The sequence below is a fragment of the Etheostoma spectabile genome, chromosome 11 (assembly GCF_008692095.1).
Source record: "Etheostoma spectabile isolate EspeVRDwgs_2016 chromosome 11, UIUC_Espe_1.0, whole genome shotgun sequence".
Lineage (NCBI taxonomy): Eukaryota > Metazoa > Chordata > Actinopteri > Perciformes > Percidae > Etheostoma > Etheostoma spectabile.
Window position 1 is genome coordinate 14,355,856 of NC_045743.1, and position 26,470 is coordinate 14,382,325.

The window sequence follows — 26,470 nt, forward strand, 5'->3', positions numbered from 1 at the left end:
AACATGCCTTTTAACCCTTTGCACCAAAGTATCCACGTTCAATCTGCCTTTTTCCCCAATCGGGGCTGACGCATGTGTGACTTTTATGTTGCTGACTTGCAGTGTTCTTTTGCCTTTACTCCAAGAAGAAGTAAGGGCTGATCTTGATTTGACTTTGCCACCCTAAGACATTAACCAAATAAATGACGTAACTTGTTAGCTTGATCTTTAAATGAATGACTATCCTAGGTAAGGCCGAGCCAAATAGATTAAAAAAAATAAAAAAGACACAGCATCTTGTAGAACTGAGTTTTTAAGAGACTTCCACTTCTGATAGGTGTCAGACGATTGACAGGAAATTGAGAATAATGCAGAAACAAAGAAAAACAAAAACACTAAACTCTGGGGGTATAAATATTGGGTATAAAATATCTAAAGGGTGATCAGTCAAATGTGATGAATTGTGACAAGGGCAGCCAAAATGTTAACTCTACCAAATGAAACTGTATTCAACTACTCTAAGAGCAGAAACCTTTTCTGAACTTTTTCTGTGTTTTCACTGGTTGGCTGGTGAGTAAAGGAAGTAACTTTCATACTAACCCAGTTTTTGTTGGGACTGGACCATGGCTGACACACCATATCTGTCTTTGGCAAAGTCCTGAAAGAACAAAGGCATGAACCTTACCAGTTGATCAGTCATTTCATCACACGGAAAAACAAAACATCACACCACTTGTAGCATTTGTGTGCCAACTCTTTATTGTTCTAAGAATAAACTCTTCTACTTTGATTTCATAAGCGTCAGACTGTCTACCACATCTGACTTAACAGACAGAACAGATAATGAGGCTTATCGCGATCTTCTGAGAAAGTTGGCAGGAGACGAGCATGCAGACATTTGCATATAAACGTGTGTAAGCTGAGGTATAATAAAAGTCAGATAGAGCTGGTCTTGAGGATGAGTACTGTGGTCTGTAGGGAATACTTACATCTTCCTCTGTGCTTTGCTGTTCGGCCGCCTGAAAAACAAACAGGCGACAGGGATTTAAAGGGCATTGCAAAAAGCCAGAAAGTAACAAGAGGACTAGCTATTAAATTCAAACATTAAAAATTTTCAAAACCATTTAACTTCAAATGGAGCAACTTGAAACGTTTTGCTACAGCAGTCATGTGAATTGTGTTTTCATCTTGTGCTATAAGGGATTTGAATACAATTAATAAATCATAGCTCCTGGAGCCAAGCTTTAGATCCTTGGATTGCACAGCTCCCATTGCCCGAACACATCATAGACAATGAGTAATGGCAGGAGGAGGTATTGCTTTGTAATAGAAAAAGCCTAAGTGGACAGATTCTTTATCTCTGCACTGACTTCTACGCAAAAGACTCCCAGGGTGCGATGAGATCCAGTCTTGGCAAAGTTACAATTCCATTTCCTATGCAAATTGATATTGGTGTATGGAAATGGCTTGTGGCGGTGGAGTGAATTGCAATCGCCCATCCTTGATATGATAATCCAGTCACATGATGGATGATATTGCAGCTGCTGATCAACTGGATATAAACCTGCTACAGCCGTAAAGCAACCGGCCCACACTGGGGCCACTAAATTGACAAGTGTCTGTGCAAAAAGTGCACAGCGGCCAATAACAAAGGTAACACTCACACAATGAACAATCAACTCAGCTTTTCAGGTCTTCCCCTCGGCAATACTTACTATGCCACACTGATACAGGTAGCAGTAAAACACTGACAACACCTGCTTCTTCCATGAAACATGCTGACTGGATGCACTCAGCTGGAAGACGGAAAACTTTGTTTCTTTCATCTATTAAAGCCTGTTTTATCATGACACACCAATGCACAGGGTGTCTAATTGGTCTGGGAAAAGCCCATGTCAAGCTAGGGGAGGTTGCACAACTTTGGCTACATTGAATGCGGACCGTTACCGTAGCGTATGTGCTGTGGGATGTATGTTTTAACTGGCTACACCGGCGTAGGATTGTGCGAGTCACAGCCGAGACGGAGAGCTGTATGAAACGCCAATCTAGTGTCAGCTGTTATCAGAGGAAGCAAGTGAGGGAAACAAGAAATAAAAACAGAAACTCTCAAAATGAAACTCATTCACAGTCATGAAGTTGTTTCCTTCATATGACACTTGGGTGGCCAGATAGCTCCGTTGGTAAAGTGGCCGTCCATATATTGAGGTTTAGTCCTTTAGACGCAGCGGGCCCAGGTTTGACTCCAACCTGTGGCCCTATGCTGCACAGCTTTCAGATCTTCAGCTGTCCTGTCAAAAATAAAGGCTGAAAAGGCCCCAAAAATATATTTAAGAAATAATGACACTTTATAATCCATATCTGTGTAAAAGGGCAGCACACACCTTGCATTAAAAATTTAATAAGAAAAATGTCCTATTTTTATGCTTATAGAGCGGATCTCCGCGGAGCATACGCACCGCTATAAGCTGCTCTTGTGCCGGTGTAGCCAGTTTCATTGATTATAGTGGAGTCACTACCTTTTTATCACAGCAGATCAGTAGGTTTGTCAGGCATGTATTTGTAGACAAAACCACAAAGACATGTACACTCACCTATAGGATTATTAGGAACACCATACTAACACTGTGTTTGACCCCCTTTTGCCTTCAGAACTGCCTTAATTCTACGTGGCATTGATTCAACAAGGTGCTAAAAGCATTCTTTAGAAATCCGGCTCAAAGTTAGTGCTTTGGTGGTAAGATGTTTGGCTGCAACCTTGGCAAGCTGTCAACACCAGTGCTCTATTGCGTAGTGTGCTCGTTGACAGCTTGAACAGTCAACCATTTCTTGCTCAAGACATAAAGACAGCTTTTGACAGGTTCTGCCGGATAGAGATAGGTTTTTACCGTGGGGTTTCACCTCAGAGGCGTGCAATCACAGTAATGGCCAAGGAAAACTCACCCCCCCATTACCACCACACCATGCACAGTGAACAAGCTATGAATCATGTCCATTCTTTCCCAAATTCTGACCTTCATTGAAGTTCAGAAGCTGAATCAGACATCACACCACAAATTTTCAGCTCAACTGTCCATTTTGTTGAGCTACTGCAAATGAGCCTTTTCATTGTAGGGAAAGGTGTCCGTGAGTATCTTGTGTGAGCCCTCCGGCTCAAAGTTGATGGGTTGGTTCACAATGCATAGCTGCTAACTTGGTCTACGTGGATTTTCAGTAATGTTGTCTTTATACGAATACAGCCTTCTGGACCTCTAGCCATAAGCATTCGACCCAGTGCGCATACTGGATGATTTTTCCTTGTTGACACTAGAAATGCGATGTGTTGTATCAGAATACTGAGTTGTGAAATACTGACCGCCGTATGGTACCAAAACCATGCCACGCTCAATTGCTAAATCACCTTTCTTTCCCAACTCTGACCTTCAGTTTGGAGTTCAGGAGATTGTCTTGACCAGGACCACACCCCTAAATGCATTGAAGCAACTGCCATGTGATTGTTTGATTAACTGCATTAATGAGAAATTGAACAGGTGTTCCTGATAATCCTTTAGGTGAGTGTATGATCAATGTTGAACATGAGGTCTAGGAAATTACAATGCATCAGGCTAAAATGCATACTGGATTTCCAGATGTTGTGTTTTACAGATACAGCTTCATGGTAACGTCCATGAGAATGATCCCAGTGAGGTTCATGCAGCGATGCATTTTTACACAGTTTGGATATTTAGGTAAGAGACAACTGTTCAGATGTGTACTCTGTATCAGAAGATACCCTGAGTTTGGGTACTGGCATCCGTAATGAAGAAAAAAAGTCAGATCAATGCCTTCCCAAACTTGATAAAAGCTCATAAACGTGCAAAACAAGTGGCATCTGTGGCATTGAAAAGCAGATGCATGCACTGCTGTCTCTGCACACATTTGTGATAAGAAAAAAAAAGGTGGCACTCCAGATACTCTGGTAATGACAACTGATCCACATGCTGAGTTGGATATAAAGAAACACAGCACTACCCAGGTAGCAAACACTGTTGGCGATAACTCTGTCGAGTCTATCACAGATGGGGTCCTGAAGGACTCAGAGATCTTTGCTGTACACAAGGACCAGAGAATTCTGGGCAATCAATATTTTTACTCACTGAGGATAATACATTAGGTTCAATTTTACCCAATAAAGGTCTGATGACCAAAACATTAATAATAAAGTGTGTAGAAATTTGGTGGGATTTTTGATAATTTCACAATCACAGATTATGATGCAACACACCATCTAAAGTGCAAAAACATTGTGGTGAGTGTGACCCTTACTGTTTAAAATGTTTGACGTCCATCTGTGCACTCAGTGTAGAGGAAAATAGCACTTTGTTTGGGTGGACATAAACAAAGCCAAAATGACAGGAATACTTAAACAATGGATACTCTTCCCCCCCTGCAGCTAACCAACCCTCCTGGACCCACAATGCCCTGCAAAACTGCCCGTCACAGCCTTACCAGCTGTAAGAAGGGGCGACGGATGTCAAACAACAAACCAGAAAAAACAAAACAACACTGACCAGCTTGGCCTGTTTCTCAGCCTTCTTTGCTGCTTTCTCCGCTTCCTTCTGCTGTTTCTTCAGGCCTTTCTTTGACTGAGCCTGCTGCTCCTCCTCCGTCGCCCTGAAACAGGAAGAGGTACACAACATAAACATTTAAGTCAACTTCCACCTTCTATTTCTCCTGCATCCCATCAGGAAGTTGTTGGCTGCCTGGGAAAATGAATTCTCAGCCATTGCCACCTCCAGCTTCTAAGTATGTGCTACCTTTAATCCCATTGTTACTTCAAACAAAACAGCTGGAGCCTGTGTGAAGGGAGAGATGGGAGTTAGGAGACTAGCTAAAAGCAGAGATGTCACAAAGTAAGATTAGCTAGATAAACACTTATGCTTTAAGAAGAAACTAGTCTCAGCAGCACTTTCTAATCCATCTATCAAAATTTGTGAAGAATGCAGATCATCCAATTATGATAACATTTAGTTTTATCTGAAAGTAAAGGTGTTTTTATCTGCTAAATGCCAATGCCAGACTACACAGCACAACACCATGTCAGTGCTAATTGTGTGACATTTGACAAAAAAGTAAAGTTTGTTTTGTTGCAGCAATGGGACAGTAGACTAAATACAACACTACACAAGTAAATGTAATAAATAGGTCACAATACAAAATGCGGAAATTATCATGGATCTAATGCAGTTGATTTTTTAAATGTTTACCTTTTATATTTCGTTTATTAAAAATACTGCCTTTTAAACTGAAAAATAGTGCAGTGATTTATGCTGGCCTACACCAGTGTGACAGTAGGGCAGTATCTGGGGGTTACTCAGGAAGTCATATGCCAATGTTTAAGTTTAATTTAAATAATAAAAGGCTGTACAAGAAAAAAGCTGCAATAAATCAGGTGATCGTAATATGATAAACAGTGCTAAGATTGCAGGTGAATGAGAGACTGCTGTTTTGGTCCCCCCAATGACCAGACGTCTGGACCTGAAGGAAGCCTATGAGCAAAACGGGAGCTGCACCCATTTAGTCACAGGAAATAACAAGGACCAAAAGCCAGCTATACATAGCAAATAAAGTCTAAACAAGAAACAAAAATCACAACAGATGATGATGACCTTGTCTTCCAGGGGGGAGGGAGGGGGACTTCAGAACAGGTGTTATACTTCCCTTACTGCCAAATGTAAAACTGTTCCAAAGACTTGCAAATCTTCCATGATTTCCCATTCAAATTAATCATTTTTAATTTATATAAAAATTGATTCAATGCATTAAGGCCCCATATTTATCTCTAACACCAAAAACACAATTTTGGTTGTTTTTGTGTAAAGGTCCCGGTCCTTTACACAGAGCAAAGGTTCAGCATTTCTTTAACAAACAACCTAAAACATACATACGAGTAGCCTAATGCTACCTTGTGTTATAGCAGTGTTATGAACCTGGACTACAAGTAGATTAAAGAAGTAGATTAATAATACTCTCTGGCTGATATTTATCAGATCTCCAACAACCAGCTGGTTTTGTTAAACTGGAACAACAATCTTTTTAACCCTTAGGCAAGTGAGAAGAGTTTGGCTGTCTGTATCAGCCAGACACCTACAATCTACAGTCAAATAATACACAAACAAGCTTTTGCGGCTATCAATACTTTTTCCACACAAATCATTATATAGAATAGAATAGAATAGAATGCCTTTATTGTCATTAAACACAAGTACACGGTACTTGTGCAACGAGATTAAAGCAATCCCTTTGCAGTGTTGACACAAAAAATATAAGAATATAACAGTATAAAATATAACAGTATAAAATATCAAAAATACAAAGTCAAAGATATAAAGTGTAGTGACTGTCTAGTGTAGTGACAAAAAAATATAAGAATATAACAGTATAAAATATCAAAAATATAAAGTCAAAGATATAAAGATATAAAGTGTAGTTATATGTTGCAAAGTTAAAAATAAACAGCCAATCCCATTTGGCAACTGAAAAAAATAACAAAATAAACTGCCTTTACTGTCATTTCTTTGTAATGACATTACTACACTACCGGTCAAAAGTTTGGGGTCACTTACAAATTTCCATTACCCTCCATTATAGACAGAATACCAGCTGATCTGAGTGGGTGGCAGATCTTTAATGTAATATCTACATTACCCATTATCAGCAACCATTCTTTCAACGTTCCAAAGGCACATTTTGTTTACTAATCTGATATCACTTAAAAAAAAACTAACTAGAAAAACATTGGAGAACCCTTTTGCAATTATGTAAACACATAATGTAATATGAAAACTGCTGCGCTGGTTAAAAAAACAATGCAACTGATCTCATCTGGTATTCTGTCAATAATGGAGTGCAATGGAAATTTCTAAGTGACCCCAAACTTTTGACCGGTAGTGTATTTGTTCAAGAGATGTATCATAAAAGTCATTAAATGGCTACAACAGTTGCACATTAAAAGTACACTGTTATCAGTCCTTATTTGAGGCTTAGGCATCCAAAATTGCATTTGAATGCTCCATACATTAAAATATAATTCACTGCAGGAGTTAGGGCTGGGCACTAAGGAGAAAATCAGATATCACGATATTCTTGACCAAATACCTCAATATCAATATTGTGGCTATATTCTAGGGTTGAATGATGATCAAATGATGCTTTAACAAAATACCTTCACACTTAGATTTTTGATAAATAACCATCAGTAATGTGGCCTTAATGTCTAAGTGCGGAAATGGCAAACAGTCTGGTAAGACCATAAAAGTACATCACTTTACTGTAATGCAGCCTTAAAAACCAGTAAAAGACAACACTTGCCATATCACGATATCCAAAATCTAAGACGATATCTAGTCTCACGTCACAATATCACTATAATATCGATATATTGCCCAGCACTGGCATGAGTCCTACAATTTTCTTTAACAAAGAAGTATGAAGTGTTATTGTTGACAGGGTAGGCCCATGACCAGAGGCAGTGGAATGGGCATGAACACGACCTGGCAGGTTGACTTGTTGTGAACCAGGAGTGTGGAGGAAGAGGACTCTAAATTGTATCCGATCCATAAGTAGGCAGATTTCAGTTCTGCATCTATCCAAAGTGGACCATTTCTTCACACTAAACAAGTTATTGCCCGACAAATTCACCAGGCACCTAATAGAGATGCAACATCTTGTCCCATATACATAGCTCTGTATATCGCATATTAAGCAAGGTCATCATGAACCGGGCGATTCTTTAATGTAACGTTGATGAATTAGCCAGTATACGGGCTTATCTTGAGTTTAGCCTTATATTGCTGCTATTTAAACATGTTGTTCGCACGGGTAAAACTTTATTATGTATGTATGTCTGATGATGCAATCTGCTACATATTTAAGTAATGCTGCTGGTTAACGTTAGTTGCTATCCGCAACGTTAGGCTAGCACACGCTAGTTATAGCTTTGCTGTTAGTTTTTTAACGTTAGTTATGACACGCGCAACTTTCAGACCATTCTTACCCCTGGACTTCCTCTTTAGTCATGTCGAGCTATATTCTGGGAAAATGAGGACAAAACGTTTCACGGCTGTCTGGCAGAGAGAGAGAAGCACCATCAGCTGTTCAAAGCGTGGACGGGCATAGGAAGGAAGGACTTGTTTTGACGGAGCACCAAATACCGGATGCTTTGGGATCCGGATAGAAACAAATGACATGAAGTGTAGTTCCGACGGACTTTTTGGTCAGGTCTGCAGAATAGAAGTAGACACAATAATGGAAACACCTAATGAAAAATGAATTTGAGTTAAGGGTCGACTTGTTCATAATCATACATACTGCTAAGAAATGGGTAATCAGAGATACCTCAGGTCCTTTCTTCCTGCTGCTGCCGGACTTTACAATCAACACTGCTCCAAGTAGACTAGCTACATTCCAAAACTGACAACTCAGTTACATGCAATATCACTGTTTACTTAAGACTTAGATTTGATTTAGATTCAACTTTGTTGTCATTGTGCAGTGTACAAGTACAAAGACAGCGATGTCAATGTCAATATTTCCTCTGTGCTATACTTTAAATACTGTGTATCCAACCTTTCAGTCTGTTTACTTATTATATTTTTGCCTTTAGTGTATACTGCTTTTTTACAGTTTGTTTTTTACGGTTTAGGCCTGTTTTACTGGGGTTTTTGTTTGTTTTTTTCTGTTTATGTTTCTATGTCATTACCCGCTGTGGGACTAATAAGGGATTAACTTATCTTATCATATTATGCCAATTAGAAATAAGTGGGCTACTTTGATGAGTTACATTTATAAATTGCATTTAAAAAAACAGAAAGACCATTTCATGTGCCCAGACTGCATGTGAATTGAATACAAATATAAAACTGTAATGCATGATAATAAGTGATGTCAAATGATGATAAAATAATAGGAAGAGCTATTAGTTCACCATCACTTTATGCAAATTGTAGCGTGTGGTCTAAAGTATTTTGATCAGAAGGTCCTTAATGCAGAAACCCCTCATAACTATATGCTTTACACTCGACAATAGGAATGGGTGTGTACAAGATGAAGAAAATTAAAATAAATAAATCAACATTTCACAACTACAATAACATGTGCACATCCACCACCTTGTGTGGTTATGTGGTAGTATTTACATAACCACATGAGCCCTAAAAGTGGCCCTCTCCGTGAAATTACTTTCACACTTATGGTCGAGTGCACTGAGTGCATCCAGGCATCCAGTGACCTTTGCGAGAATGGTCAAGCACAGCGAGTGATGGTGGCTTGAATACAGTGGGGGGGTTCATCAAAGCTTTTCTCAGGCTGTTGACCACAGGAGCTCCTGATGCAGGAAACAGCCTTCCCCCTGCTCACTTTCCAACCAAAACAATGTAGCCAATAATGGAGCAGGCCACTGCCCAAAAGGAACCTGTGGTATTTGTGTTCCTTTCATTCATAGTCAACAGCAAAAATTAAATGCGGCCCTACACATAAAAGGCAATGGTGTCAAGATGCAGAAACGTAGATGCACAGTGGTAATGAATCACCAGTCGAAGGTATTTCCTGTCCATTTCAACAGCTTTGCCCTTTAACCCATAAAGCAAACAAGGAACTCTTCACTACTTCAACACACACGCACACACACACAAGTTTGTTTTAACTAATATAATAGTCAGAAAGATTGGATTTTTACAACATTGACAGGAAGTTGATATTGATGTGTTGCAAGATGATGGCTACAGTATCATGAGAATGTTATCATGTCAGAAAAGCCTAGTCTATCTAAAATAAACACTTCTGGATTTTTGTTTGTACAGAAGAAGCAGTGTATGGATTTAGATGCGTGTGTTGTTGAGCAGTGTGTGTTTTCTTGTCACACAGAGAGAGCAAAAGCTTTAATTATGAATGAAAGGACACCTTCTTACACCCGAGGGTTTATTCCCAAAGGGGCCCTGAGTACTTTTGGTGCACTTAAGTGGGCACTTTTGACATTTTGGATAAAAGCATTATGTGTTATTATGGTGATAATGGTTAAGTATTTTGAAAATGGGATGCACTGTACCATGGGGGCCAAACAATGTGTAAAATTCATCAATTTGTTGTTGAACTCTCAGGTCATGAAGTACTAAAAGAATATTTATCGTGTTGTGTAATTGTGAACCGTATTTGTGATTTGTGATATCTTCCATGCGACATAGGTCATTAATATTCCCACGTGTCAGTTTACTTTGTAACCCTAAAATGTGCACATCAAGAACAATTCTGTATATATGGCAGAGTTGACATGACCTCAAAGCCTTACAACCTTTCCTGATGATGGTGAAAGAAGCAAATGAAGATGCATCTTAACATTTGAAGTGTTAACCACAGATCTGTCCCTGCACATGCTGAGGCAGCGTAGCTCTTATGCTAATTCTGAATCATGTAAAACATTTCCAACTGAAAACTTCTCCTTTTGTTTTATCCTGTTTCACTGTGAGAGACCAGAGCCCCAAAATATCCATTAACCTTGTGGCTTGATGGGGGCACTTCACACCTTTTTTACATGTAAAGAAATGGAAATGTATCTCCATTGGAGTCCTGAATGGATGCCAGCATTACATTGCACAGCGGCCATTTGACGACTTCATTCTCCTAGACATCCATTGTTGCCTGCTTCCTTTGGTCTCCAATTTGAACATCACCCTGTCACCAGTCCACCTTGATTAAATCGCTCGTATTGTGTGAGTTGAAGATAGAAGAGCCCATAGAAAGACTGATGTCAGTGTGTGTTCAAAACTTGTCATTTATTTGTCTTATCTTGTCATTATATAATTCCAACAGATTTACGGCAAATTGTCTATTGCATAATAGCTCAACAAAGACTATGTCTGCTTATTTGCATCTTCAGAATATAAAACCTGTGTCCTGAATACTATTATATTTTGTTTTTTGAGCTGGGAAATAGCTATATTGACCCATTGACCCACTCTGTGAAGTGAATGAGAATACTCTTGTTTACACACCAAACATAATGAAGGCAGTATATCTTTCAAACTGAAAAGAAAGAAAAGGAGTCAAAGGTGAACTTTGCATGCTTTGTTAAAGAACCATATGGGTGGTTATTATAACCAAAGATTTTAGCTTTTGTGTCATGGCTGCTTAAGACGTAAAAGTGCACAGATGTTCTTGCAATTACAGGGCCTGCCTGCTCAGTCCTCCTTCTGCTTTCTAGCCAGATCAGGTGGAGACATTTGTGTTAAGAGACACCCCCCCCCCCCCCCCCCCCCCCCCCGCAACACACACCTCAACCCCCTGAGGGAAGGAGGAGCTGGTTTTAGGTGAAAAGGCACAACACAAAGTCATTATGATAAGCATTGAGTTTTTTATTTTTTACATACAAAAACACACATTTGAAACGATAAAAAAGCAGCATGCAGTTTCTTTTTACAGAAATTCCAGTGTGAATGACAGCAATAAATAATAGCTTTCAGATAGTCACACAACTTAAGTGCGAACACACAAATGCTACAAACTATATACACAGGTTTCCAAGAGCAGCTACCATCCATGAAAACAGAATAGGATATTGTATGCCTGAGTTTTGAAGCAGCAACACAGATTGTAAAGATGAGAACAGAGAAAAAGGATCTTGATTGTGAAGCTGAGTGAAGCTAAACGAGGCACTGCCTGAGGACACAATCTGCTTTGAGGAACATTGAAGTTGCTAAAATTGCAATAAAAAAACATCAGACGACACACAATGGCAGTAAACAGGGCAAACAAATCCAAAAAGTATAAAAACTCTTCTTTTTTTTACATCTGTACAAAATGTAGTAAGTTCTTAAAAATTTAAGCTTAGTTTTTTTTTCTCCTCGGGTTATGAAGTCACAGATTCTGAGTTCAAATGTTTGTTAACTTGACAAAACACTTGAGGACTCGGACTCAGTTGACACCGACGAAATTGGCCCTCTCTTTTTTGTCATGAGAGTCACTTTCTGACTTGATCTGCTGCTGGCTGTCAATGCACTCTTTGCTGATTTCTTGAACTTAACTCCCAGGAAGGCATAGAGGATGGGGTTGAGGCAGCAGTGAAAATAGGCCAGCGCCTCTGTGATAGAAATCCACGTCTCCACCGCTTGTTGCAATTCGCAAGACTGAGGGACCACGTTCAGCATCATCAGATTGTCCAAAAAGATGCCAACACAGTAGGGCAGCCAGCAGGAGAAAAAACAAAGGATGAGGATGATGGTGGTCTTCAACGCTTTCTTCTTCAGAGCCTGGCCCTTGGCGCCTTGCGACAGCTTGGCGATGATGATGCAGTAGCAGACAAGGATGACCAGACCAGGCAGTATGAAGCCCACCAGGATGTGCTGGAAGCGGAAAACCACTGTCCATATGAGACTGGTTGCCTGCGGGTAGATGCGCTGGCAGATGATCCTCTCCAATGAGTCTCCAGTCTCCATGCTTTCGTCAAAAATGTGGAAGTTTGAAGAGTCTTTGTCCTGTACCCTGGCAAACACCAGGTCAGGTACAGTCAGAACAGCGGCAGGCAGCCACACACCCACATAGATCACTCTGCTTGCAAGCAGCTTCCTTGTGGCTTGGCTGTTGGTGGCTCGCACGACTGCCAAGTATCTGTCCAGACTGATGAAGGCAAGGATCAACACGCTGCTGTACAGGTTCACTGTGTAGATCATGTGCACAGACACACAGAGGAAACCCCCAAAGTACCAGGATTTGGCGGCATCAACAGCCCAGAAGGGCAGGGTGAGGACGAACAGGAGGTCAGCCACGGAGAGATGAAGCCGGTACTTGTCCGTCATCGTCTTGACCTTTTTCTGGTAGCCCATGACAACAACGACCAATCCATTGCCAATGACTCCCAGAATAAATATAATTCCATAAACAGTTGGTAGGAAGATCTTGTTGAATTCACTGCTGAGCACTCTGCCACATGGCTCCTGGAAGTCCAGGTCAAAGTCTCCAGACTCCTCTGACATGTTGTCAGTACTGTTGTCAAAGGTATATGTAACATCAAGCTGAAAGAAAAAGGAATGGTTAGAAAAGAGTTGAGGTCCAGGCAGTTGTTTACATTACTTAACATAAAAAACACGCAAAAAAAGTAATTTCTGAAAGTAAATTCTGCTAATTTGGAGTTGTCTAAAAGTTTTCCAAGTTGCTTATTTTATAATTTTATTCACTTATTTAAAATGAGAAAACAATAAATCGAGTATAGTGAATTAAAACCAGTGTAAACACGAGTGGAAAATGTTAAAAATAGATTTTTATCAATGGCAATAAATCAGCTTCAAGCAAAACGGACCTATCAGCCGCACTGTTCAGAAAGATGCCAATAAAGAAACTCACCTCCATGTTTACTACTCGTTGGTAATGTATCGTTAGGACCAGTGTTTGTTGCAGGGTGATCAGTTGCTTGTCTGTAAGCAAACATCTCTAATGGGTAGCTACATTTATAGGCTCTACACCGCTGGTGCTCCTGACCCCCCCCTCCCCCTCCCCCGGGGGAGGAGCAGCAGGTTGCGCTCGTCTCCAAAAACAGGTCGACTATAAAGCCAACTGCTCTGACTGTGGTGTGGGCGGCAGTTTGTGAAACGTTTTGTCCAAAAACTCTCTGTTATTTCGTCAACTTAAACACAACAACAACCGTTGAACCGTTGAAGTCCCTGTGGACAGCCTATGTCCTATAGCCTATGTCATTATCATTTGGCTAATGTGACAATAATATAATGACATAAGGCTTAGATGATTTTGAATTGATTTGTGGTGATTTTTGCTCTCAGCACAGACTTCCTTTATGCTGAGTTGTTTTTTCATGCGATAGGAAGTAGTGACATGTACAAACAACAACTATAGGCTTCTAATCCTATGATATTTTTGGGGAAAGAATAGCCTAATATACAAACATTATGGCGTTGCATCAACAGGAGTATTATAAATAGTAGTAAATATAGAGGAAATGTATTGAAGTAGCCTATAGTAAGAAAATAGAATTGATATCAGTGTGATAACATGATTATTAACTTATATTAAGTGCACTGAAGAGCCACAAGAGTATAGGAATGTTGCAGTGTTCACAGGACATAGACGTGCTGTAAAGTTCAACAAGATCAGTAGTAATCCATACTGAATTACAGAGCTGTTAAAAAATTGGAGCAATTTCAGGATTACACATGCTTATCTGGTAATATATCATCAGCTCAACAGCCTTACATTTTGCACCTCCTTCTTCATTCTGTGCGAATCAAGGATTGACATTTAGATTGGTCGTTCAGGGACTTCTCCATGCCTCATATTTCTCTCTACAAATCATTTTACACACTTTACAGTGTGTATGATGACAGTTTCCATCAGCAAATGTCTGAATCCGTCCTCACCTTTATACACACCCTGTCTCTTCTCAAGTGCTGTTATGTCTGAGCTGGCAAGTGCTAAATCACCCCCAGTGGATTTGAAAAGAACCACACACACACACCCTATAATGTGGGACTTCTACCAAACGGCTATCGAGCCTCAGCGTGTAGAACATTCATTTTCTCACTGCTTTTACCAACCCTCTCTGATTTCAGTTTAGGCAGTGATGACAGGGCCAGGCCACACGAAACTCCCCGCCCTCCTCTTAGACGGAGCGGTCGGTTGTCTAATGTCTGAAACTGAATCTCCTCCATGTGGCATGCAAATCATGCCTTTGATATATGAGAGCAGTGATAGATGCAATGAGTCAATCTGCACTATTGATTCCATGTCTCCTCCTTGTGTAAAAAGAGGGATTCTTAGAGCTGCGGCATCCTATACCATTTAGAAAGATCAGCACATTTTCATAAAACATAAACAATTTTTTTTTTCTTACCTAAATTTCATTTATGTGCATCTATGTTGCAGTATCAAATCATGCTTTTATTCTTGGATTTATCAGACAGAACTCCCATACTGTGCACATCAGCATCGAAACATTTCTCACCTGGCTGTATCAGAGGTTTGGAGAGTGTTATGGAGAGTTAACAACTGTAAACCACTCTGCATGCAGCCTGTTAACCCCCCAAAACTCACCTGTTCCCAGATGAGTTTCAATCATCATCATCAACAGTGAGCTGTGATAAAAACTGATACAACATGGTGCTTATAAAAATGAGGAATCAAAACCACTGTCAACCACCATTTGTGTTGTGACTGTACTGAGTACCACTGAAAATGACAGAAAAACCCAAAATATAATCTCCAGTACAGAATAGTGTCAGACGACTGACACTATTCTGTTTTAACTAACACTGTTTAACACTTGATATGATTGCGTCGTTTTGCTCCTCTCCATCATACTGACAAAGTGATTAAATCTGTAGCACATTCATGAAGGATTTGTTGTTCCAAACTTCTAAATGTCTGGTATGACTAAAACCCGCCTATGTATTTTTCCTTTTCTTTTAGAAAAAGGGTAGTTAGTATGTGAAGCTCCGGCAGGAAATCAAAGAAACACAGTTTAATTTACAAGCAGTCAATTGAAAACACAGCATTGAGTGGCCGTGTTGGTGGAGCAGGCGCACATGTACGGAGGTTTACTCCTCGGCGCAGTAGCCGCGGGTTCGACTCCAACTCCGACTGCGGCCCTTTGCTGCATCTCATCCCCCTTCTCTCTCCCCTTTCATGTCTTCATCTGTGCTGTGGAGTTGGAGGTCTAGAATGCCCAAAAAATAATCTTTGAAGAAAATGCAGTGTTGAAACACCACACCAATGCGAGCGCTTAGTAGAAAATATGCAGACAAAAAAGAAATCAGCAGCTCAGTGATTATTACTTTAATAGTAGAAGAAAACATGAATGAATTACTAATTTGATAATCAACAATTATACAGCAGCATTCACACACAGATGGTTGTAGACTAATCCTGTGTGTGTCTTCTTCAGATCCTCCTGCAGTTGGACTCCTGAGGAGAGGAACAGGGGGAATCTGCAGCTCAGAGAAAGACTACTGTATTGGTATGATGCTCTTATCAATGTCGTTCAGACGCAGACAGTTTCTCTGTTATCTGTCTGCAAGCACCACTACTGGATTTCATCTGTGTGCTGAGTTGCATGCAGTATTTTGTTTTTCACATTCCCCACAGTGGGGGATTCCACTGACTAACTTTTAAATATATATTTCATTTTTTTGTAACATTTTCAGAATGTTCATCTGCAGCGTTCGTATGTTTTTTGTCCTCAAATTCCAGACGGCTGTTTTTGAATTCAACATTGTGTGTTTGGGGTTTCAATGTTGTAATTTCTTGTTTCTAAAGTTATTTAAAGAACATTCAAAGAGTGCATGAATCCAAACTGATTGAATGTTTAAAAAAATTTAGGAACATGCCCAAATTGAAATTGGAATTTCAACATAAAGCCCAAATCATCAAAATACTGGGCTTTTGGTACAGACATATTGATGGGTTAAACAAAAGTTATGAATGTTTACTCTAATTCTTGGAATTGAATATGGTGATTTTGATGGTGTGATTATTTTTAATTTATAAAAAAAGATGAAGCAAAAAGAACACCCTTTCTAGTGTCACATCTGTGCCCGGTCTTGTAGCTTTTTAGGTGTAATCAGTGCACTGCAATCAATCTGCTTTTGCAATGCACCTTTCATCATCTGCAGAGTCTGTGTGTACATGCAGCTTATCGTTATGTAGGATTTTAACAAAGGAGATTTCATTCCTCATAATAAATAAGAACCTTTTTTTTCTTTCTTTAGCAGGATTTCTGCAGCCTCCACTGTCAGTGTGAGGATTCCGATTGCCATCGGCTCGGAATACAAAAGATCTGTGAGCTACTTTGAATACAAATCACAAGAAGTGTGAACAGCAGCGAAGGGGGCTCTTCAGGGAAGAATGGCTATTGAAATGAAGCAGAAGAATGCCAAAGAGATAAAGAGAAGAATGAGCAACGCTGTTCAGTCAACACCAAGTCCTCCAGTTCCAACTCATCCCAGGCCCCCTCAGCAAGTCAGCACGGGATCATTTTTCATAATGATACCTCTGTTCAAATATCACCTACTTTTCATTTCTTTTTTTCTCCAAAAAATCCAGCCTTTGTTGTAGAAGCTGCCTTTGGGTGTTGCCCATGCACACACTGTTTTTGGGTAACTTAAATACCATTAATCTCTCAAAGGTAATCTCTTGTCTGAGCACTGAAAAGTGGTTTATGTATTTCAGCTAAGCACCGAAGAACTGTATGTGCTTGTCAATCAATTGTAGACAGACATTTGTGGGAGTGTGACCATTTTCTGTTGTTTTGTTTGCATCTTTGTAGTGTTCCTTTTCACTAGTTTGATTTAGAGCACCAAAAACATCCTTTTCTTATTAAAGTAGTGTTTGTTTCATTATTTATTACTATTGTTCACACTGAATCTGTGGTTCTGTAAATATTAAATCTACTCTGTGATACATGTTTTGCATCCTGACCTCTGTAACGTTAGTAGAGGGGTTGAGGTGTGGATTTTTGGAGATTGTTTTTTTCTTTCAATGACTGGAGATGATCTGAATGTTCCTGCATTTTTGTGCATAGAGTCATGTTCAATATTCACACTGGAATGCATAACTTCTTTATCTATCTATCAGTCAAGGCTCTATCAGGGTGCTTTTAAAAAAAAAATCTTTCTCACCATGGTTGGTTTGTGGAATCTGTTCAGGGAAGAAGGTTGGTGGGGGGGTCGGCGGCCCTTAGCCAAGGTGAGACATTCATCCTTCATTTTATCGGATCTGTGTTTGGGTTTTGTTTTCTGTCAAGATGCATTGTGCCTCAGCGAGTAAAAGATGACATTAGAAAAACAATTCTCTAAGAATTCACAATTTATCATACAAATTTATCATGAATGCCAATGACCATAATCTCACAAAGTGGCACGTAGAAGCTGTCAGTACCACTGGAACACTTTTTATTCGCAGAATTGGCACGGACAAACATTAATGATTATATTTTCCACATAGAAAGACATATTTATAAAAGCATCCGGCTTGCTTGCTTAAATGTTTGTTTGACAAAAAGAGCTTGAATTGGAACAATAGAGCCACTTTAAAGACAAAGCTTGCTCCTTATCTTTGGAAGGCACCATCTCATAATAAACTTCCTACTTTGCTGCGTTGCTGCATGTGCTCTTGGCCCTTTTAAAAACTCTTTCCCCGACCTCCATTGAGCACACAACACCCCAGTGAATTCATTGTGACATGCGAAAAGGGGGTGCAGAAACTGCCTGTGCGCACAACAGAAATTACATTAATATTACTGACATAAACAATAATCATCTAGCTTTTCAAGCAATTTTCTTGACAAGTGTATAAGAATTGCACAAGTTGGATGGATGCATGAGTTACTTCCCTGAAAAGAATTTGACTTGCAATTTGTCCATGAAGAGTTATAACTTGCCGGGGTGCACTGAACAAAGTGTTGGCAGTAGTTATTTGTGGCAAGGAATGACACATAAAACTCATTTGAGCAAAGATTTATTGGAGTCTTCAATTACAGAAAGGGTTTGGACTATCTAACTTAGAGGATATTGTTAAATATTTGTTTCTGACAGTCCATAGTCAGTTTAAAAAAAAGTGCATCATTCTTTTTTTGGGGTATTTTAGGCCATTCTTTATGTGAAGACATGAAAAGGGAGACAGAGGGGGGATGACCTGCAGCAAAGGGCAACAGGTCGGAGTTGAATCCACAGCCACTGCATTGACGAAGTAAACCTCTATACATGCAGTATATGCGCCTGCTCTGCCAGGTGGGCTACTCAGACGTCTGTAAGTGTATAATTCTGACAAACTTTAGTGCTAAAATTATTTTTGGCAGTAGGATAGCGCGTATAAGTGGTTTATTTTTATTTTTTCTTACTGGAATGCTCTCTCTGACGTCTGACAACGTTGGTGGGCAACAACTGTAAAAGAGGAGAGTTTCTTTTTTTTCTTTTTTTTTTTACTCCTGAACATTTTCACGCTGATTACCCTGAATCCTACTGCTGCCTGTCCTGACATGGAGTCCCTACAGAATTAGACAACGGGGGCATGTACCAATAAAAACTGAAATGGGTGAAACTGCCCTCGAGCAGTTAGGGGAGAAATATATATCCACATGTGGCAAAGATCCAAAGCAAGCCACAAATCCGGTTGAGAAATGCAGCTTGTTGTCGCATAGGAAGGGTGTTTTCTATGAGTCCATGATAAATGCAACTGGAGTTCCTTTTCCTTTTTCACCAACGTCTCCGTTGTGGTTTCGGCTTGCAACAGTATTAAAACACTGGCAAACGGCCTGCAGTGCCCCATGGAGGTTTATACGGCGTGTGTATATACATCATACACATACAATGCAAACTGCCCTGCTTTGATGATTTGAATGCATTATTTGCGTGGCAGTTCAGATGTTCACTAAATAACCCTGTTCTCGTCAGGTTTTCCCAAAGCAACAAGGTCATGTAACTGTCACAGTATTTTCAATCATGTTCTGAATGAGTTTTCTCCAGACACTGGGAGATCCCTCTGCTGCATTTGTATACGACAGGATATCACAGCAAGTGTTCTTTTAGTTTCTCTGCAGGTGGAGGTCCCCCTCCATCTGTCCTGTGTGGACAGTGGTGGAGGAGAATGAAACGCAAAGAGAGGCTCAGCTAAGCCCTGATCCCCTCAGATAACGGGGACAATGGGCCAGATGACAGCAGATAAGCTTTCCAGAGTCGAATGACCAGAGGACGGAGAGAGGGAAATAAACCTGCTGCCAAGCCAGACCCGCCTCATTACTTCCAGCGTCAAGGGTCCTGACTGAGAATCTTTTAAAATGACTTGTCAGCAGCAGTTTTTCTCACAAATGATGGCCAGCACAAAGCGTTATTTTTTTACGCCTCATGTGTTAATCATTAATATGATTTGAGAAGCAGGCACTCAGTTGTATTCCAATCTGCAGTCTAGTGATGGTATGCATTGCTGGATGGTATGCTTTAACTTCCCCTTAGATTCATTTTTGGAAAAGTTTTTGCTTTTAAAAAAAAACATGCTCATGTGATCAGAGACTGTTTCATTCTTTAGCAGAAAAGGGTAAAGAAGTTTATATTATTTTGCTACTCAACCTCTTGCATTACCTCTCAATGTCAGATTATTCAAGTAAGCGTAAACATTTGAACCTTTTCAGAAAGGAGCCTTGCGTAAAATGAAACTATCGCCTTTGGCACTTTGCTTTTAGTGCTGATTTATGGCACCACTCAGCACAAGAAGACAGACTTTATTCATTAGTTAAACACTGTGATGGAAAAACGACAAGCTGGACTTGTGTATGTGAGCATCCTCGTCGATGGACGGGGCTTCCTGCGACGAGTGACATGAGGCTGAGGAACATTTATCAGCCCTGGCCAAAGGGACGCTTTACTGCCGCTGTGGTGCCTCCTTGTCTGAAAGATGACACCGTCGACACAGACTGCCTGGAGCTTACAGAAAACAAATAGGTGTTTACTTTTCCTCTTTCTTCCATTGCCAGGAAAAGGCAGTGGGTAGTAAAAAAAAAATCGTCACTGTCTTTTAACACAATTCTTTTTATTTTTCTGCCCTCAGTTGATGAGTCACATGAGTTAATCATAGTCTGCTCATCAAGCTGGAGCCTATTGTGAAGCAATTCAAACGATGTGCCAACCTTCTGTTTTACCTGGAGTAAATGCCGGTACACTCCTTATTGTTGCTGAACCTCTTGCCCTTTGCCAGTGATGCTATAACGTTTCAGCAAAATGGGGAATGTGGAAACAAAAGAAAACTCTTGGTCTGAAATGTGTATTGTTTGAAAAAGAAGAACACCACAATGCCAATGAAAAGAAGTCTTGGACTGTTTCCCCTCATGTTTGTATCAAGGCAGACAGGGAGTGCCCCCTGTGAGTTAAAAAATACCAGGATATAGAGCTAAACAAACCAACCCTTGGTGCTCCTTCAGCCCCATGATTTCCTTCTTGAGTCAACTCTTCGGTCCAATCCTAAAGGCGCTCACTTGGGACCCGCGGCCCTTTGTACTTGGCTGCCTTTGGGTTTATTTTCTCTTCACAATTGAATTCTTTTCTTTTCCACTGCAAAGACTGTAGATCCCACCGTAGATTTGGAGTGTTGCCTTTCCGACCCCCCCACTGCCCAAATCTGTGAGGATTATGGGGTTTTTGTGTAAACAAAGATGTGGAGTAAATAATACATCTGAATTTGTTGTGCCTACACCAGCATCCGGTTTACTAGCTTTTTGATTATTTAGCAGGCCCATGCTTTAGAGTTGTTTATGACAGGAAATAGGACGGGCGCTGGTCACTCTGTCAGCATATCAATAGGACCATATTCCCACAGGAAAGAATATTGATCAGGATATGACAGGTGCTTTTTGTTTCACTGTTTGTTTTGAGTCTTTTTTCTGCTGTGCTGTTTGTTCTCATTATGTTTCTGGAAATGATGTTGTGTTCGCCCTTCAGCTTCAGCAGGCCAAATAGGTCATAACACATTCTCTTTTGAAAGACAATGAGGCGGGAAATATCCATTAATTATTAATTAGCAGCTAAGTGCACATGAGTTATCAACACTGTGAGCTTGATGAGCAGGATACGAGGAAGTGATGCATTTTTAGGGGACAGACAGAGGTTTTTCAGGCCATGCAAGCTCCTATGAACCTATGGTGTTTAGACGATGATTGTCAGTCAACCATTGAGAGACTTTGATATTTGCTTTGAGCTGTGGTGGCCAAAGATGATGGTCCCGAGGCAGCTGGCAGAATGTGTCATTATCTGCAGTGTCGAAAAGCTTCTGGGTTATCATCAATAACATCTGTGTGACAGCGAGAGCAGTGTTTGTGTTTCAGTCAGCGCTGTGCTCCGCTGTGATTTGCTGTTTACTTTTCTCTTGTACCTAGATAAACCTTGTGTATTTTGAAGTGTTAACTGCACACTAACTGGCAACCTTCATGCCCTACTTCCCCGTAGACAGGCCAGTCCTTGAAATCTCCACATTTTATTCACTGCTGTGTTTCCGCTCTGTACCGGAGATCACCTGTCAATCAAACTGTGCAGACAGTGCCGGGATGTTTCTTGTGTCTGAATATTTTCTGCCAAAGGAGATTTGGTTTCTGTTCATCTTGGGTTTTGTTGGACAAATAGCAGGTGCAAAGCACATCATTTCCTGTGAATCACAGGGGGTTTCCTGGCGTTATAATAACTGTAAATGTTACAGAGTTTGTGAGTCATTGTTGTGGCAAGTGAGATAAACAAAAAACTATTCACATGTAGAAAGAAAATGCAAAGTACTTAACACAGCAACTGGAACCATGAAATGTTAACTTAAATTAGAAGCACGTGTGATTCAGTATTGTTGACGTCAGGAAACTGCATACTGTACCGCCAGTGGTTGAATGCAGTTTCAATCCAAAGTTCCTTGGAATTAGAAAACTACTTTGTAAGAAACTAAAAAGTCCCTTCAGCTGAGTGTTTTTGTGTGTTTTCACAGCATTCTTAAGTAAGGCAGATAAATAATGGGAAATAAGTCTGCTGATGCATAAAAAAGCAAAATGACGGGACAAGGGCTGTTGGTGGTCTGGTGGGTAAAAAACACTCTGCAGCCGGCTTTTTAGTGTGCCCACCCTTTTACTTCTTTTATTTACTATTTCTATTTTTATTTACTGCTGCATAGTATTTACTGATGCATGTTGGATGTAATAAATGAAATGCAGAGGAGTAAAATTAAACCAAGAGTGTCTGTCTCCACAGTCATCTTGTGAGTGTTTGATGGTTATTTATTCTCATATTATATTCGTGTTTTAGAACGCAACTGCTGTGAAACAATCAGAAAATAACCTTTCACGCTTTCATTCACAGCACCACCGCACTCTATTTCTCTTTGTATCTCTGTCTCTCTTTCAGCTTGCTCGCACAATCTCTCTCTTTTTCTCTTTTTTTTAAAGAGTAAGCCAACAGCAAAGCTTCATTTAACTTTTAATGTCCTCAAACAAAGAGAAATGTTCACGCCTCATCCCAAAATGGACCTAAATTGATAGTAGCCTATTTTCTTGTTTTACAAAAGAAGCAGTACATGACATGAAGCAGCAACGCTGTTTGTGTTTGACCAATCAGTGACGGCCATCCTTGCACACAACACCCCGAGTAGCTCAGGAGGAAGTATTACCTCCCGAGCAGTTATTACTTGGAGGGAAAATGTCCTTGGAAATTGTCCTTAGAACTTAATATAGACAATTGTCCCTGCAGTTGAAACACAACAAGTTCCTCAAAGGTCCCTGGGAAAGATTGTTGCTATCACAAAGTGGCTAAACCTTTTCAGCTACACTACTTAGGTACCATATTAAGAGACCGGAGTATCCCGATTTTACCGCTACTATGTGTCTTCTCTACTGGTTCTACTTTTAGCTTTAATCATCTTCAGATTAATCCTACAAAACATCTGATCGGATAAAGCATTTGTATAGATTAAACAACTCAACAGAATATAAAGCTGTTAAAATGAACTCAAACCCATTCAAAATGTTGCATGCATGGAGTATTGCACAAAGCACTTTGTAGAGCGGCACGGATGCTTTTCTTAAATAATTTATCTAAATACTTCATTCACCACTGTGAATAGGATGTGAAAAAGAGAGGGACAAGAGAGAGACAACAGCTCTAACTGTAGCGGGTACAGGTTAGTTTTTCTCGGTTTAGTTCTGCTTAGACACATTTTTGTTGCGATGCATCCCTTTGTGTAGGTGGACAAGATTTCAAACGAGTAACCCAGTTGACACTAGGACTTGATTATGTGTAAACAGGAGAATCTCAAATACAGGGCCGTCTTCTCTCATGTGAGCCAACTGTAAAAATAGGCTGTACCTTGAGATTAAACTCTTGCGAAGTGAAGCTTGAATGACTCCCATGCTATAAAATGGATACATTGCGTGTGTCTATTTGTGTGTCCAAGAAGTAACAGCTCAGGGATGGGGGGGGGGGGGGGTCTAGGTCTAGCTGGCAGCTGGGACTCGTTTTTTGTTTCCACTCTGTGAATCAACAATTCATTTCCAGCCGATTTGTACAAAAGGTGATTGTTAGTAGCAGGTCCAGCCTGTCCACTTACAGTTTCCTGAGTGAACCCTCCAGACAGCCATTGCTCAATCATGGTTCACCTCTCTGGCAGAGGGCACGGACGGTGGCTTTCACACTCACTTCAAATCAAATCAATGTCTGATCCATCATGGGCCTCTTGCCTTCAGGGCAGCATCGGATCTGTAAGAACTACTCTCTGTGGTCTTCACTAGCTGCTTATGTCTTGGACTGATGTGTTTGTGTGTGTGTGTGTGTGTGTGTGTGTGTGAGAGTGAGTGAGTGAGTGAGTGTATGTGAGTGAGTGAGTGAGTGAGTGTGTGTGTGTGCACACAGAGTAATATAATTGAAGAGGGGCCCTATCCCCCTTGGGAGCTTTCCATCTGGGTTTATGTTATCTGACAAAATTAGGAGACTTTGACACATATATGTATTGGCAGATGTTGAGACAGGATGCTCTGTAGATTAAGCTTTAATATCCTGAGTGTCTTAGAGGAAATAAATGTCTAGAGACTTGTCGTCTGGGGCGCTGAGAGAAGTACCTTCTTAGCTGAGCACTGAAGATGATGATTTTTGTAATACCCCTCGTGTTCGTCCTGTGACTGTGAGTCTTCAACTGCTGTTTGCAGCTTCTATTGTAAAAAAAAAAAAAAAAAAAACTGTAGACATGGCACTTCAGTCTCACCCAATATTTGATCTGCGTGAACAAAAACACAAGTTCCTGTTTCCTTTCAACAACACTAGTCCATGTAAATGAGGAATGTCACAAGATCAGATGACATCAGTTTGCTGTTTTTTATATAAATGTTTTTTTTCCCCGGTGAACTATCAATGCAGCATATATCAGTTTTACAGATGGTCATAAATACACTGTCTTTAGCCATACATCTACCAGACACATAATATCTCAAGAAAACCACACACAGTCATTTTCTAAAAAAGTAAAATAACAAGCCTCAGGAAGGTTAGGTTCTGTATTTACTTTTAACAAATGCTGTGATCCATCCAAAGTTTTACAAACAAGCAACACAGGGGCTGCATTACTGTCAACTAAATGTTTGTTTAAAAATTCTAAAAAAAAAAGTTTGAAACACCTGCCTGTTGTCTGTTGCTGAAACAAGGAATTTAAGTAAAATACCCTTTCCCTCTATTAAATGAGGGTTTTATGGCTGAAGGACATAGGGATGGAAGCCCTGAAGTTAACTTCTGTGGCTTTTGTGGATGGAATCATATCTCAACATAACAACTTTCTCAATTGAGATTTTCCTGTTTGCAAATGTTTATTTAAATACTTAAGTGGCTATGACTGATGTGACAAATTGAAGAAAGAAATATAATCAAAATTGGTTATTTTTTAAAGTTTGACATTTTGGCTAACAAGTTTGTTCTTATTTTCTTGCCAAGAGTTACTTGAAAAGGTAGATATCACCAGGCTAGCTGTTTCCCACTGATTCCACTGTTTGTGCTAAGCTAATTATCTCCTGGCTCCATAACTGTGCAAATTAGCATATTTCCCCAATTGTTAGGGTCTTGGTTGATTTGTGATTCATTATTAAAAACAGAGACAAGGTGTTGGTTTCTTTGTTATGTCTGGCTGGCAGAAAGGGATATTAGCTGATTTGGTGCATGTTAACATGGAAATTTAATCACACTTTATCACGCAAGCACTTTAACAGGACCTTATTCCATTCATGTATTCACAGGCATGAATTGTCAAGGTAAACATAAAACAACAGACTTTCTCCTGCACCTGTAACTTGAGATCAGTCACCTTTCTGTTGTTCAGACTTACTGTTAGTCTTACTCACCTAACATTGACTCTGACAAGGCTCCAGTAATGATGACTCGTGCAACACCCACTGTTTTCTACCTTTTTCCTGTCCCGGCATCATGCACAGCTACTTTTCCTTATAGGCTCTCCTTTTCTCATCACACATGATGCATTGAATTTACTGTGTTTGAATGCCCAGCGGCTGGCTGCCATTATAATGGGTTGAGAAAGATGGTTTCTCCCATCATCAAGTTTCTAAATCATCTGCGGGGCTTTTCTATTTCTCCCACATAGATAATGACAATACACCGGCGTAACACAGTGGGAGCAAAATGTCATAAATCATGTTTTTATAACACAAATCTCCGAGAAGTGCTTTCAATTCGTCTTCCAGCTGTCTCTATTCTGTCCTTTAATAATGCAATGTGGTTTCATGTAACATGCGTTCATTCTGAGCTCTCAAAGCATTTCTAAACCTTACACAAACCTGTGCACAGCAAAGAGGAGAATTATTGGATCTATATTTTGAGTGTCATGACTGCTGTTTACTGATGTTGCAACATTTTCCTCTTCAGATAATGCATTTAATCTCCCTAACTTCAGGCAAACGTCTGGACAAAATCTTTCACAAATAAACGCACATGTAGCCAGCGGGCTT

At 40.1% G+C, this 26,470-nt stretch overlaps 2 protein-coding genes and 1 long non-coding RNA gene across 3 annotated transcripts in view; 1 reads left to right on the plus strand and 2 right to left on the minus strand.

Annotated features, from left to right (window-relative positions):
• Nucleotides 1–8,207, minus strand: part of dars1 (aspartyl-tRNA synthetase 1) — a 32,436-nt gene extending 24,229 nt beyond the window's left edge. Inside the window, exons 1-4 of the mRNA XM_032530114.1 lie at nucleotides 8,012–8,207; nucleotides 4,527–4,629; nucleotides 969–998; nucleotides 580–637 (exon numbers count right to left, since the gene is read on the minus strand). Coding sequence (XP_032386005.1) covers nucleotides 580–637; nucleotides 969–998; nucleotides 4,527–4,629; nucleotides 8,012–8,034 — 214 coding nt within the window. The 5' untranslated portion in view covers nucleotides 8,035–8,207. The remainder of the gene's footprint in view (nucleotides 1–579; nucleotides 638–968; nucleotides 999–4,526; nucleotides 4,630–8,011) is intronic.
• A 3,135-nt stretch (nucleotides 8,208–11,342) lies between these two features.
• Nucleotides 11,343–13,447, minus strand: cxcr4b (chemokine (C-X-C motif), receptor 4b). Its single transcript, XM_032530004.1, has 2 exons — nucleotides 13,348–13,447; nucleotides 11,343–13,019 (listed from the first exon to the last, which is right to left on the minus strand). The coding sequence occupies exons 1-2, from the start codon at nucleotides 13,351–13,353 to the stop codon at nucleotides 11,892–11,894; spliced, it is 1,134 nt and encodes a 377-aa protein (XP_032385895.1). The 5' UTR covers nucleotides 13,354–13,447; the 3' UTR covers nucleotides 11,343–11,891.
• A 2,439-nt stretch (nucleotides 13,448–15,886) lies between these two features.
• Nucleotides 15,887–17,409, plus strand: LOC116698208 (uncharacterized). Its single transcript, XR_004334158.1, has 2 exons — nucleotides 15,887–15,970; nucleotides 16,722–17,409. It is a non-coding gene; the product is annotated as an uncharacterized LOC116698208 (long non-coding RNA).
• The last annotated feature ends 9,061 nt before the right edge of the window (nucleotides 17,410–26,470 follow it).